Raw genomic sequence first — 14149 nt, forward strand, 5'->3', positions numbered from 1 at the left:
ATACATGATATAGTCTGTATGCATGTATGTATATTTACAGGATGCCGAGATAGGAATTTTATTTTGGCAGACAAACGAAAGCGTTTTAAGTATAAGTTTTAATAAAAATTAATCTCAATTTCATTCTGCATATGCATTTTTTTTATTGATTTGGTTATATTGTGCAAGTTATTTAATTTTTCATGTCGTATATCCGCATTTTGCCGAGTTTAATCGTATCTTTTTTCTTGGTGTTATTTTTAATATTATTTAAACCATATTAATTCTTTTGCTTATTAAATCGCATTAATTATTGTATTCAATCTCATCAGTTCAATTACTTAACATAACACTTCTTCATATAATCGGAACACGAATAACGTATTTACCCAACTTTGGATATTTTCGGGGTAATATTTTTGAAACAAAATCCTGCTATTATGAAATCATTAAAATAATATTTTTTTAATTTCAGGGAGCTCGTGGACCACCCGGAAGTGATGGCCGTTCAGTAAGTATTCATATTTCTTACACCACTTACTCTTGATCCTCGTTTCATAATGCTGAATGTTTAGCCATTAGATATTAAGTACTACATATTTTAGTCTTTGAACTCGACTTGACGAGGATAGAACCCCGATCGCTCAGCCTATTAGCAAACATTTTAACTATTATGCAAAAATCGACCAGTTACTTACGTTAATGATATCATAATTTGATATATGTCTACAGTTAGTAACAATAAAAAAAACTTAATCATTTGTTTTATTGCATAAGATAGATTAATAAAAAAAAAAGATATGTAATGCATAAAAGTTTGGTGATAAAAACGAAATTGGAAATGATATAAAACTATTGTGCATCAGCTTTTTTTCGAAGAATATCAGTCGACATTCATATTTTCTTGAATATACATTTTTACTTCTGCATTATATATAAAATGTATTTTGTCACGTTTTCTTTTCATTTTACTCAATTTCTAGGGTAACACCGGACCACCAGGACCACCCGGACCACCAGTAAGTAGATAAACTAAAATTAGAATTACGTTATTGAAATCTTTCTTTCTCTCTCCCCCCTCTCTTTCTCTGTCTCTGTCTGTCTGTCTATCTGTCTGTCTGTCTGTCTGTCTGTCTGTCTGTCTGTCTCTCTCTCTCTCTCTCTCTCTCTCTCTCTCTATATATATATATATATATATATATATATATATATATATATATATCCTTCTCTTTTTTTGTTGGGAATATATGTATGTATTTATATTAGTCAGTCTGTACAATCTTTCTATTTTTATCTCTATCATCACCTACATATATGTGTATACGTGTATATATACATATATGTGCGTGTGCGTGTGTGTATGTGTGCAAGAGAGACACACAGTGTAAATAATCAAACATAATGAAAATGGTATAGAAAAATCAAAATTTGTTTACTAGTTAACTGACGTATCCATGTTGTTATTTATATACTTCTCTCTCACTGTGTATGTATATATATATATATGTTATAAACACATAATATATATATATATATATATATATATATATACTGATTATCTCTTTTTTCTTTAGAAAGAGAGAGTTGCATATGTATACATATATGTGTGTGTCTGTATATATATATATAATATATATATAAGTGCATACGTTTCTATCTATCTATCTATCTATCTCTCTCTCTCTCTCTCTATATATATATATATATATATATATCTATATATCTATATATATATATATATATATATATATATATATATAATTTTCTACCTATCCATTTATCCATGTAAGTTGTTTTTAAATTAATAAGTATTCAATAAAATGTGTTGGCATAGATAAGAAAAAGGTAATAAGCACATAAACAAAAACAATAGGAAAAATTAATACAATGCCACGTTTCTTTCGATTCGATATTTCGTTTCAGTTACGAAACTTTGCTTAGTTGCGTAGTTTTGACAAAGTTCTATAGCTGAAACGAAATAAGCAAATATTTTTATTAATTGCTCTTTTCTCTCTATTTTATTTATTTTCTTTCATTCATTTTTAGTTTACGCATAAGTATATATTCCAGATAAATCTTCTACCTTATTTACTCATTCGTATATAATAAATGCTTACATCTGACAGCTTCTCAAGAATCCTTTTTGTCTATCCTTTTTATCTAGGGTTACTCTCCCGCTTACCCAGTATTCCCATCCAGAGCTCAAGGACCCAAAGGACCCGACCCAGCTGAAGGCTATTATGTAAGTATAAATGACCTTATCTAATTTCATTCGACTAATACATTAAAAAAAATGTATCTGAGAACTTTTAGAGTTTTTAATTGGTTGAGATGGGTCACGTGTTCATAAAATGAATTTGCCAGATATTAGATATTTATTCATTTTAGTAAAAACATTTACTAATTTTGGTTTACGCTTACACGTACACATAGACATATATAGATGTTTACCAGTGGTTTTCATCCTCTATTACATGGCGACAAATTATTGAGTTTTCTTTTAATTACGCGTCGCACCTATGACAAGAAATGTTTTCTATTCATACAATCTTTTTGCAATAAAATAATAAAAAAACAAGAAGATCGAGAATTTTTATTCATATAAATCAACATAATCTGTATTCAATATCTGGTATTCTTCTTTAATTATTTCCCCTGTTCCAAGTGGAATGAAACTAAAACCAAAATGCATAAATGTCATTTGATTGATTTATTAATATTTTGACGTTGTTTTATTTCTTTAGGGCGATGAAGCTCAACCTGATGAAGTCGATGTTATTAACCAGGTTGCCTGGGCAATTGAAAGGACTAGGAAACCAAAGGGTACCAAGAATGATCCTGGTACTACTTGCCGTGACATCCTTATGCGCAATAATAACAAAATGGAAAGCGGTAAGTTTCCATCTAAAACGTTGCCACTCTTACATTTACGCAATTTTCATATCAAATATTTCTCATTATCTTAAAAAAACTAGAACAATACCTGTCACAGGACAGATATAATTATTTCCCCTAACAGAATAGCCTTGTATTACTTTTATCTCTCCTTACGAATATTAAAATCAACTAAATGCTCCTAAACCTTGTCTAGAATCCTTATTCCAATTTTGATTAAAATATTTTGATTTTAGAAATGTCTAAAATAAAATAGAAGATTTAAGAAGAAATTTAAATTCAAAGAATGGATTATAATTGGTGTCAAATTATTATGAATTAAATTTAATGCAAATCTGCAATATTTAAAATTACAAATTTGTGCTTATATTATGCCTCTTATAACCCTTAAAAATAACCCAAAGAAACTTAAATTCGAGGAATATTAATTAATTGACGTCTCCAAGCAATCATTGAAATTTCCGAAAATTTGGAAGCATCCATCTTTTCTTTATGTTATTTACATAAAACGAACTAAAGCGAAGTTACAATATCCATCCTTACGACTAGCTAAAAAATCGAAAATTATAGGTTAATTAGTTTATGAATGAATCTTGTATATATAAATATATAAACATATAAACATACTTTACTTTATAGAAACATATTTCACTTTATATAAGTTGAGGTAAGTTTTGAGAGACGCGTATTTAGATGTGTTAATGTATGTAGTCTAACTAACTTTATTCGATTATGTACCTGGGTGAGATCCTGATACAAACGGAAATAGATCAGATGTTACATGAAAAAAGAATGCGACGAATACAAGAAATAGAAGTTATTATCTGATGCAGCCGGTTTTAATACCGTTTTCCTGTTTATTTTTCCTTTTTCAGGTAAATACTTTGTTGATCCTAATGGCGAATCTGTCATCGATGCCTTCGAAGTGTTCTGTAACATGGAGACTGGAGAGACATGCTTGCACCCAGAACAAAATGAAGTAAGTAGTTGAATTTATATATTTGGAAGTTCCATTTAACATATATATTTCTGCATAATTATCAACTTTCATACAAATATGACTTCTTTCATAATTTGTAGTTTTCAATTTATGAGCTGACCAGCAAAATCTATAGCCTGCCTATGAATATCATTTTGCTAATTTACAGAGTTTAAATTCAATTTCTTTTATATGCATGTATATATATATATATATATATGTATATATATGCTTATATATATGCATAGTATATATACACATAGTATATATATATGCGTAGTATATATACACAATATATATATATACATAATATATATATATGTGTGTGTGTGTGTGTGCGTGTGTGTGTGCGTGTGTGTGTGTGTGTGTGTGTGTGTGGTATATATACATATATATACACAGGGTGTGTGGACTATATTACTAATTAACGTACTTCTTTCCCCTTCACAAGATCGAAAAATCTTAGTAGAGAAAACAACTATTCTTGAAATACCATATATTGTCATACTAGAAGCATTACCAATTAAAGCAAAATTTATATATATATATATATATATATATATATATATATATATATATATTTATATATATATATCAACAAAATAGATTTCAATAAGAGCGGTAATATTTTTAAATGCCTTTAAATGTAACATAGAATCTATTGATATTGTTAATAACATGTGATTTACTGGGAGACTATCACATCTATATTCTATAGTCTAACGATGGATTTGGACGGATCTGAAAGTATTCGGGTCAAAGTTGACTATGGCAGTTACATCAGCCGGTTCTTGCAAGAAACAAGAAAGCTAAAAATAAAAAAATAGAAAGAATCAAAACCAAAATAAATAGACAGGAATTGTCTGTGTTATTTAATGTTATTTAAAACCGACCTTGTGTCTAACTCTGTCCTCGTGGGGAGACAAGTAAATAGGAACGTAAAAGTATATATTTGCAAAATGGATAGAACTTGTGTTATATTTCTGTTATATTTAAAATAATGACGACACACCGATATATAAATAAATATCGGTGCTGAGATAGATGGAGACCAGTTGAACAAACCAATGGAGGTCACCTTGGAAAGGCAGCACCAAACTGCAAACTTTTTATCTTTGCATATATAGCAGATAGATTAAACTGTAATTAAACCTTCTTAATATATTGTTTGTTTTTGCTTCTAGTACAAACAAGACAGATGGACAAAGGAAACTGCTCCTGACCAATGGTTCATGAGGGAAATTGTCCATAAGACTGAAGTGAGTAAAACTTTTTTTTTATTCTCCCTCGTTTTATTTTTCTTCTTCTCTTCCTCCTCTTTCTCTTTCTTTTTTAGAGAAGGTTCATGCAACTAATTAATTATTTACTTCTATATATATCTTAACTTAGTTTTCTAACTTGATGATTGAAAAACGCAGACGGGCAAACACCGAGATAACATTTGCCTTAGATTATTAACATTATTTGGCCGTCTTCTATAACCACTGCTTGAGTGAGACTGGTTTTAAAAATTGTTTTGTTTCTATTATTGTTTAGACGATTAATTGGGATCGGAATCGAGAATCGAAACTTTTGGGAGTATTGGAATCGGAAAAAGTTGTTCATATTTTCTGATGCAAAAAACGATTCCTTTAATTATCTTTGTTTTTTGATTTTGTGGAACACAAAACTGGTAGTAATAATAAAATAATAAATATTCATTGATTTTACATTACCTATGAAGCTAAAACATATAGATTATCCCCCACAAGTGTATTTTTACGTTTAAGAAAATATCCGCACATTTAACATGTGTTTTTACGGTAATCGGGAAAATTGCAACTTCATGGTCAAATATTTAGAGATTTATAAAGCATCGGAATCAGTAATTATATCGGAATCGGGAATTGTGTCGGAACCGGGAAAAATATTGGAATTGTCCAATCACTAGTTTCTTATCCTCAAAGGCGTGACGTCATGACCTCTTGTTTGACTACATTTTGTCCAGCGGGTCTGACCTGATAACCTTGTCTTATCATCCATCTTTCGTTCAATCCTGAGAACCGTTCTGTTTCACCGATCTGGCATGTACTAATGTGACCCGTAACAAAATTTACAGTAGCTAACTTACTTGCTACATTTATCGAATCTGTATTTCGTTATTTTTCATTTTCAATATTCTGTATTTGTTTTCATTCTAGCTCGGCTATGGAAGCATCAAGAGAGACCAATATCACTTCCTTCATATGCACTCCATCCGTGCCCGCCAGAACATCACCTACAACTGTCTTAACTCTAATGCCTATGGAGTGAAACTTTCAACTTTCGATGGCAGTGAGATGTTTGCTGATCATGAACTCCTTAAATACACCTACAGAGTTAGCGTTGATGGATGCCAAGTAAGTCACATTTTCAACAATGTATTCTTTCTGTTATTAACTTTGGAGGCGAGTCTATTTAGTCCATTGTGGAGGGAAAAAATAAAGTGGCTGATCCCAGTTCTAATTTTCATTTGAAATTTGTTATATTTTAAAATATATCACTGTCGGGTGGAATTTCTAGAAAAGTATAATCTGGTATTTTTTTAAAGAAATCTGGTAATTTTGTAAAAATCAAATTACTTTCAAAAAATAAAATCGAGTAATTTTATTTTAAAACAATAGTAATTATATTATAAAAGTTAATATAGTAATTTATAGAATAAACCTTGTAATTTTCTAAAGAAATCTGACAATTTGGTAAAAATCTAGTATTTTATTTTAAGAAAAAAAAACAATTTTTCAAAAACGATCTAGTAATTATGTAAAAGCCAATCTAGAAATTTTTATAATAAATGTAATAATTTTACGAAGAATTTTACTAACTTTGTAAAACTTTTTTCCTTCTTTTACTTGAATTTGATGGCAATTATAAGATTATATTCAATGGTTTAATGTGGTTTTCTTTTTTTTCCAGACAAAGAACAACCAATGGGGCAAGACAACATTCGAAGTAGACACCAGCCAAACAGAACTCCTACCCATCACCGACGTAGCTGTCCAAGATGTAGGAGAGGAGAACCAGAAATTCGGCTTGGAGATTGGCTCAGTCTGCTTCAGCTAAACTCTTTGGGCTGTAAAACCACCTTCCCCCGCCCTCACGTAAATAGCATCATCACACACCCCTCCGTCTCCAATTGAGATGCCGATATTCGTTATGATAGAAAGAGAGCCAAGATTTAATTGAAAAAAAAAGGACAAACATTTAAAGACTATCCAAATTGACTTGGGTGACTGCCAGATGTAGAAATATATGATTCAATAAAAATTGAGTTTATCACTAAAAGAAATGTCTAATTCACGATCGGGATTGATTTTTCTTTGTATGTATATATATATATATATACTTCTAAGAATATAAATATATCTACATATGTAAAAAGAATATCACGGTCGTTAATTTTATTCTCGTCAGCTAATGAATACCGCTACACTGCAAGTTCAGCTAGTATTAATAACAATATCATCTATTTTTAAACATCAAAAAACCACAATGGCCGACGTAAACCGTGGAAACATACATAACCAACAGATAACGAGGATGAGAGAATTTCAATGAGATTTGACATCATCTTCCATTACAATTCAGTCGGTAATAGCTTTATTTGTTTTTTTTTAAAGATACAACAAAAAGAAAAGGGTTGCACCTTGGCTTTCGTTGAACAAAACACTACGGACATTTTTTGGCGTAGTGATATGCAAGCTATATTCATTCACCCTAAAAATAGTTCCCTTTTCTTCCTTTTGTTTTAATCAAAAAAAGAAAAGGAAAAGAATATTTTTGGGTGAAATTAAATAAAATTGAGAAAAAATAAATTTGCGAAGTGAAAAAAAATGACAATAATACAATTTGATGTCATGATTTTAAAAACTTTATGATAATAAAATTTACTAAAACACGAAATTTCGAAAATTTGCTAAATTTCAGATGCAAAAAATAACAACGAAACGAATGTGATACACACGGCAATCCGTTTTTTATATATACGTCTAACGACTTTTTCTCTCTTCGAATCTTTCTCTCTTGCGCCCACTCTCTCTTTTTGTTCTTTCTTTTACTCGCGCGCCTTGGTTTATAAGAAAGTTACGGAAGATTGGAAAGGCTATAACTTGTCTTTGTTGCGTTTACATTCTACAATCTTGGTTGTGTTATGCTATAAACGCGACGTGTTTGTGTAGTGTTATTTGCTGGGAGACGGTAAACATTTTTGGCCACCATACATCTGTCAAGGTCTATTTTCATCATGCTCATTTTAAGGTGGAGAGGGAATCAAAGTTTTAAAATAAAACTGTAAAAAAATTTAAATCTCAGAGTTTTCTTTTTTATTTCATCCTTAAAAAAATCGCAGCGATCGTGTTTTTGTTTATTTTTATTTTTTTATACGGTGTATATTTTTATTGTTGTTTAGCAGGATAATATCAATAAACAAACAATTATTTAGTCCGCGGAACTGGAAATAAGCAAAGAACACCCCAAGATGAAGAATAAGATTAGTATGTTTTTAATTTTATGATATTCTTTGCTTATTTCCAAACCCTGCGAACTATATGGCTGCTTGTTTAGCAAACAAAACAAAAGCAGCTTAACGCGTAACATATCGTATACTATCAGAAATGCATTCCCACTAGTAAAGAAAAATAATTATCATAAAATCGATTATATAACTTTGGGAAATGATTGTATATATGTTTTTTATTTTTATTTTTATTATTTTATTTGTTTATTTATTTTTTGTAATAGCACTCAATTTCTAGTTTAGTTTCATTTTTTTAAATCTATTCCAGCCGGACCCTTCATGTTTGCAATCAAAAGAACCATTGCCGATCATGATGTTCAGATTTTATATTTGTTTGGTGTCATCCTGTCATGGTTTTGTTTGCAGGATTATACATACCTAGGCTTATAGTACCCGCGGCCATGTCGTGTTTATTTATTCCATATATAAAAATAGCGCTACTCTGTTACGTGCATTGTACAGTGTTAGATATTTACAAGAAAGAATGTTTATCTGTATTTGTTTCAATGCCTGTAATTTAGAAAGCAAGTGTTTCCGAACCTATGTTCATTGGAGCATTTTTCATTATTTATACATATTAGCAGGAACCGTAGAAATTCCACGGAATGAGAAATGTATTTTTGCAATATAAAACGAGGGTAAGGTCACCGAAAGTTGGAAGACACTGCCGATAGGAACTGACCAAACGAATGGAGCCACCTTCTGCTAACAACCAATCAGAAAACAGAATTGTTCCATAAACATATTGAGTCTTTTAGCATTCTAGCACATTTTTTTGTTATTTTTGGTATCGCGATGAGAAAGATCTTATGCTATTTGCCTGCAAAATTATAAGGGCTGAGACTTATACAGAATAGCTACCCACTGACAACTCTTCATCTCCAAGACTTGTACAGAATAGCTACCCATCGTAAACTCTTCTGAAATGAAACAGGGATTTCAATTCAAATATGTTTTGATAGAACTGATATTTCCCTTTGCAGCATAAAAAAAATTTTTTATTTGAACAGAAAAACAATATAATTTTTGAAGGCTTAAAAAAGGTCAAATTCGTGAAATTTGGCTTTAAAAGGGCCAATCTGGACAAGAATATGAGAATTACATCCTTTTGATGTCGCCTCGTTTTCGAAATTACGGACTAACCTAAGGAAGAAACAAACAGAATATATAATCCCGAAATGACATCAAAAGAGGTTGAGAGTACTGGAAATCTGGGGAGACTTTTTGTCGCTCAAACTCCTTCTTTCTGATAGGTTCATAAGAGTAGTAGTTGAGGGGCAAAAATCAGAAGCCCACAGTATTAATGCCGGTGTCCCTCAGGGGTCCATCCTGGGCCAACTCTTTTCCTGATCTACATTAATGATCTTCCAAATCACATCCTTACATCATTTGTAGACATTTATGCTGACGACACTACCATTTATGGTACCACATCTAAGACAGTAAACGACCAAGTTCTCTCCAATTCTCTCTCCTCTGATCTTGAGCACGTAGTACAATGGGGAAAGGAGTGGCTGGTTACTTTTAATGCATCTAAAACCAAGCTTCTCTCTTTACATCATCAACATTCTGATCCACATCTGGCATCAATTGAAATGAATGGCTCTCGTCTTCAGGAGGCCTCAAGTTTTGACAAGCTTCTGGGCTTGACCATTACTCCTGATCTTAAATGGAACACGTACATCAAATCTGTTGCCAAGGCCGCTGGAAAAATGGTGGGATCTTTCTATCGATCCAATTCTATATCTATATAAGAGCCAGGTACGTCCAAGGATGGAATACTGTTGCCACATCTGGGCAGGAGCTACTAGAAAGGACTTGGCCTGCCTTGATAGAGTTCAAAATAGACTTCGTAGCCTCGTAGGAGATGTCCTTTTCTCTTCCTTGCAACCTCTATCTCACAGAAGAGATGTTGCGAGTTTGTCTCTGATGTATCGTTATTTTCATGGAAAGTGTTCGACTGAGTTTCAATCTATGGTTCCCCCTCGCAAAACTTTCACAAGAAACACTCGTCTAGCTGTAAACGCTATCAATAATTCCCCCCACTCTTTATCTGTGCCTAAACATAAACGTAGATTCCATGAACAAAGCTTTTTTATTAGAACTGCACGCCTGTGGAATTGTCTTCCGTTTTCCTGCTTTCCGGCTGACTACAATATGGTTGTCTTCAAGTCTAACGTAAATAAGTTCTTGATGAGCCGTTCCATATAAGTTATCAAATTTAACAAATTTTCATTACTAATGATTATTATATTGTCCAATTTCTACTGTACACTCTTTAACCCTTATCCTTGAGTGGCCTCTTGGCCTTGATAATGAGTTGATACCTATGAAAAAAAAAAGAAAAAGTCCAATGTGAACAAGTTCTAATTGAATCGTCCCCCTAAGTAATCCAAGTTTCAAAATTCCCACTGTTTACTATGCTAAAATCACAATGACTAATGTATACCTATTAACCCTTATCCTCGAGTGGCCTCTGGGCCTTGATAAGTGGTGACACCCTTGTAAAAAAAAAAAAAAAAAAAAACACTACCGGTTACTATCAGTGAGTAATCTCTGATAATGATATGTATGAAAACTCCTAATGAGTAAGTAAAAATAATCGACACAGCGATTTTGCGTCTATTTCTTTTAGAGAGTACGACCACGAAAATATTTTCACTGTAACCCTAATCCTAACCAACCAGGGAGATAAGATGAAACATTCACGCCATTCTTTAGACGAGACGCAAAAGTATATCTTCTCAATCACCAATTGCCATAACTAATAACTAGGGCCAGGACAACGGCATATTCTTTTCATTGTTTTGTCTCTCGAGTGTATATCCGTTAATATCTTATATGTTTTTATATAGTGATGTGGTTCTCGGTTGATTAATGTGTCTAAATGTGTGGGATATATACTCGAGAGTCAAAACAATGGCCTTGTCATAGTCCTACTAATAACTGAGGCTATGACAAGGGAACATTCTTCATTGTTTTGGCTCTCGAGTATATATCCGAAACAGTTAGACACAGACACAGTTAATCATTCGAGAACCACATCACTCTATCTAAAAACATATAAGATATTAACTGATATATACTCGAGTCAAAATAATAAAAACAATATTATCTTGTCATAGCCCTACTAACACTCTACCTTATCATTAACCGTTCAAACTCCCCAGCTTCAAATTTACAGTCAACATATATTAGAACAAATAAAATAAAGACATTGCCAAAGCTTCTGCAAAAAAAGATGGGCTCACTCTATCGTGCTATAAAGCTACCTATTCTATCATATAGTATACTATACAGTATCCTATATCGTTACAAAGCCACCATTCGTCCATGCATGGAGTATTGACAGGATTCCAAAAAGTCTCCAATCTAATACTGCCCGCACTATCAACCAGGCTCCAACTTCTGTCGCATCGACTAAATATTGCACCCCTGTGCTTGTTTTATATTAATGGAATATGCTCTGACGAACTCGTATAAATTGTGCACTCTCGATTTAAAACTCAATAAGCATTAAAATCCAACCGTTCACTGCAGATGCCGAAAAACTTTTTACTTTAATAGTTTCTTCTCAAAACGTGCTAGACCTAAGAATACCCACCCTGTTTCCTGTTTTCTTAACTGTACCACTATGCAGAAATTTAAATTTTGAACACACATCTCGCTGCTCACCTCCCTACATAGTGTTCCTAGAGTGTCCCAAATACGTCCACATGGCAATATGCCTTGTTTGTAGCGAAAAAGAGTAAAAATCTAAGTAGCATTATTAGATGTGTCCTTCAGAATTGTCTGATTTATTCATTGTTTCCTTTGTGTCAGCTCGTTTTACTCATTGTTCTATTGGTCTTCATGAATTTACTATTCAGATACATTGCAGTAATACAGATTCCTATTAGCTTCTTTTCAAGAACTTCAGGCGTGTGGAACTCTCTTCCTGCTGGTTGTATTCCTCCTACCTATAACTCTGATCTTTTCAAGAATAAAGCGAATAGACATATCCTGTCTTTATGATAATCATCTTTCGTTCATTTTAGCTCCTTATATCAAATGGCTTCATACCTTGTCTGGAGCGACTTCCATAAAAAATGAGTTTGCATATATATATATATATATATATATATATATATATATATATATATATATATATATATACTGTTGGTTCACTACTTATCAATGACAAGGGCCACTCGAGAATAAGGGTTGAGGAAACGTAATGATTATCAGCTGAACAGCGAAAAACACTATAGGAGTTTTAACATTAATCAATTGTATGAACTGCATATGTTTATTTACTTTTAGGGTGAGGGAAGCAGTCTCGAGATAATGTTTTCATCAGCCCTTGCGGAGAAGTTCTATCTATTGAAAATGCGCCAGACTTTAGGGACATGACGAGTCAAAGGAAAGTCTTTTTTTTTGCGCTATGGTAGTAACATGAGTTCTTACTGCGAATTTCTTAAAAGGAGGAACTAAAAATTTGACCTTAGTCGAGAACCTTCCATGAAAATAACGGTTAAGTAGAGAAAGACTAGCAACATCTCTTCTCTGAGAATGAGGTCATAAGAAGAGACAACCCTTCGTAGTCGCTTTTGTATCTTGTCAAGGCAGGAAAAAGCGCTCTGTGTGGCAACTCCCATCTTAGTATCTCATCTTAGGACCTTAGGACAAGCGTAAGTGATGAAAAGAAAGAAGGGTTGTTTTAGAGATGTTAAGGAACATTAAAGTTACCAAACAATGTATTTTGGCATTACTATCTAAGGAGAGTGCTGCATCTATACTGTCAGAAACATGGTCAATTAGAGTACAGTCCTCATTTGAAGGAGAAGGGCAGAGAAAATATAAGTAATTAATGCAGTAATTAAAGATTTGTCGAAAGCACATAAAGGCCCGATCATCAGTTTCAAGACGTGGCTCTCTAGTTAAGGGGAAGAGTGCTACGCATATAGACTCCAATCCCGTGCATATATCTATCTAAGTCCTTACTGAGAAAGAGGGTATCCTGTCATATTAAAGTAGATAAACGGAATTGAGTAGTGTGGGTTTCTTTCACTTAATGCGGAGATATCCGGGGAGTTTACTAAGCGGTAAGAGTCTAAACATCTAGATTACTTCTAAGCTCGCGTGTATTTGTGAATGCGAGTCTCAAGGGAAGAGGCGAATTGGTTTTGTTTGGGTTGTTGTCTGGTTTGATCGTGATATTTGTTTGGGTTGTCATTTCATTGCGTTTTTGTTTAATTTTAGGTTGGGGGAGAGTGTTGAGCAAAGTGGGCCAATTAGGGCATTTATCAGTGTTAAAAATATACATAAAAACCAAATAACAAAAAACACATCGATCTAAAGATAGTCCTCCTCACCTACAGTCTGATACATTCACAATTTTGAAGGTTTTTGTTTATACAGCCTACTATTAGATGCTACGTGCAACATACACACACACACACACACACACACATACATACATACATACATACATACATACATATAGAAGTTACTTTTTGATTAATCTTCCAGGATGGAATACTGTTGCCATATCTGGGCAGGAGCTGCTAAAAACAGCCTATCCTGCCTTGACAGAGTACAAAATAGACTTCGTGGCTTAGTGGGGGATGCCCTTTTCTCTACCCTGCAACCTCTCTCCCACAGAAGAGACGTTGCGAGCCTATCCTTGTTTTATCGTTATTTCCATGGCAGGTACTCGTCTGAACTCCAATCTCTGGTCCCTCCCTCGCCAATCTTTCACGAAAAACACCCGTCTAGCTGAA

At 32.9% G+C, this 14149-nt stretch overlaps 1 protein-coding gene across 6 annotated transcripts in view; it reads left to right on the forward strand.

Moving 5' to 3' along the window:
• Nucleotides 1-8176, forward strand: part of LOC145258242 (uncharacterized) — a 63577-nt gene extending 55401 nt beyond the window's left edge. For all 6 annotated transcript variants that reach the window (XM_080116213.1, XM_080116210.1, XM_080116215.1 and 3 more), the window contains 8 exons: nucleotides 455-490; nucleotides 963-998; nucleotides 2144-2221; nucleotides 2724-2871; nucleotides 3750-3853; nucleotides 5038-5112; nucleotides 6034-6231; nucleotides 6788-8176. In XM_080116213.1, the coding sequence (XP_079972339.1) occupies nucleotides 455-490; nucleotides 963-998; nucleotides 2144-2221; nucleotides 2724-2871; nucleotides 3750-3853; nucleotides 5038-5112; nucleotides 6034-6231; nucleotides 6788-6934 (822 nt within the window). In that variant the 3' untranslated portion in view covers nucleotides 6935-8176. The remainder of the gene's footprint in view (nucleotides 1-454; nucleotides 491-962; nucleotides 999-2143; nucleotides 2222-2723; nucleotides 2872-3749; nucleotides 3854-5037; nucleotides 5113-6033; nucleotides 6232-6787) is intronic.
• The last annotated feature ends 5973 nt before the right edge of the window (nucleotides 8177-14149 follow it).

This window comes from Euprymna scolopes, chromosome 33 (assembly GCF_053919585.1).
Source record: "Euprymna scolopes isolate OS-2025 chromosome 33, ASM5391958v1, whole genome shotgun sequence".
Classification (NCBI taxonomy): Eukaryota; Metazoa; Mollusca; class Cephalopoda; order Sepiida; family Sepiolidae; genus Euprymna; species Euprymna scolopes.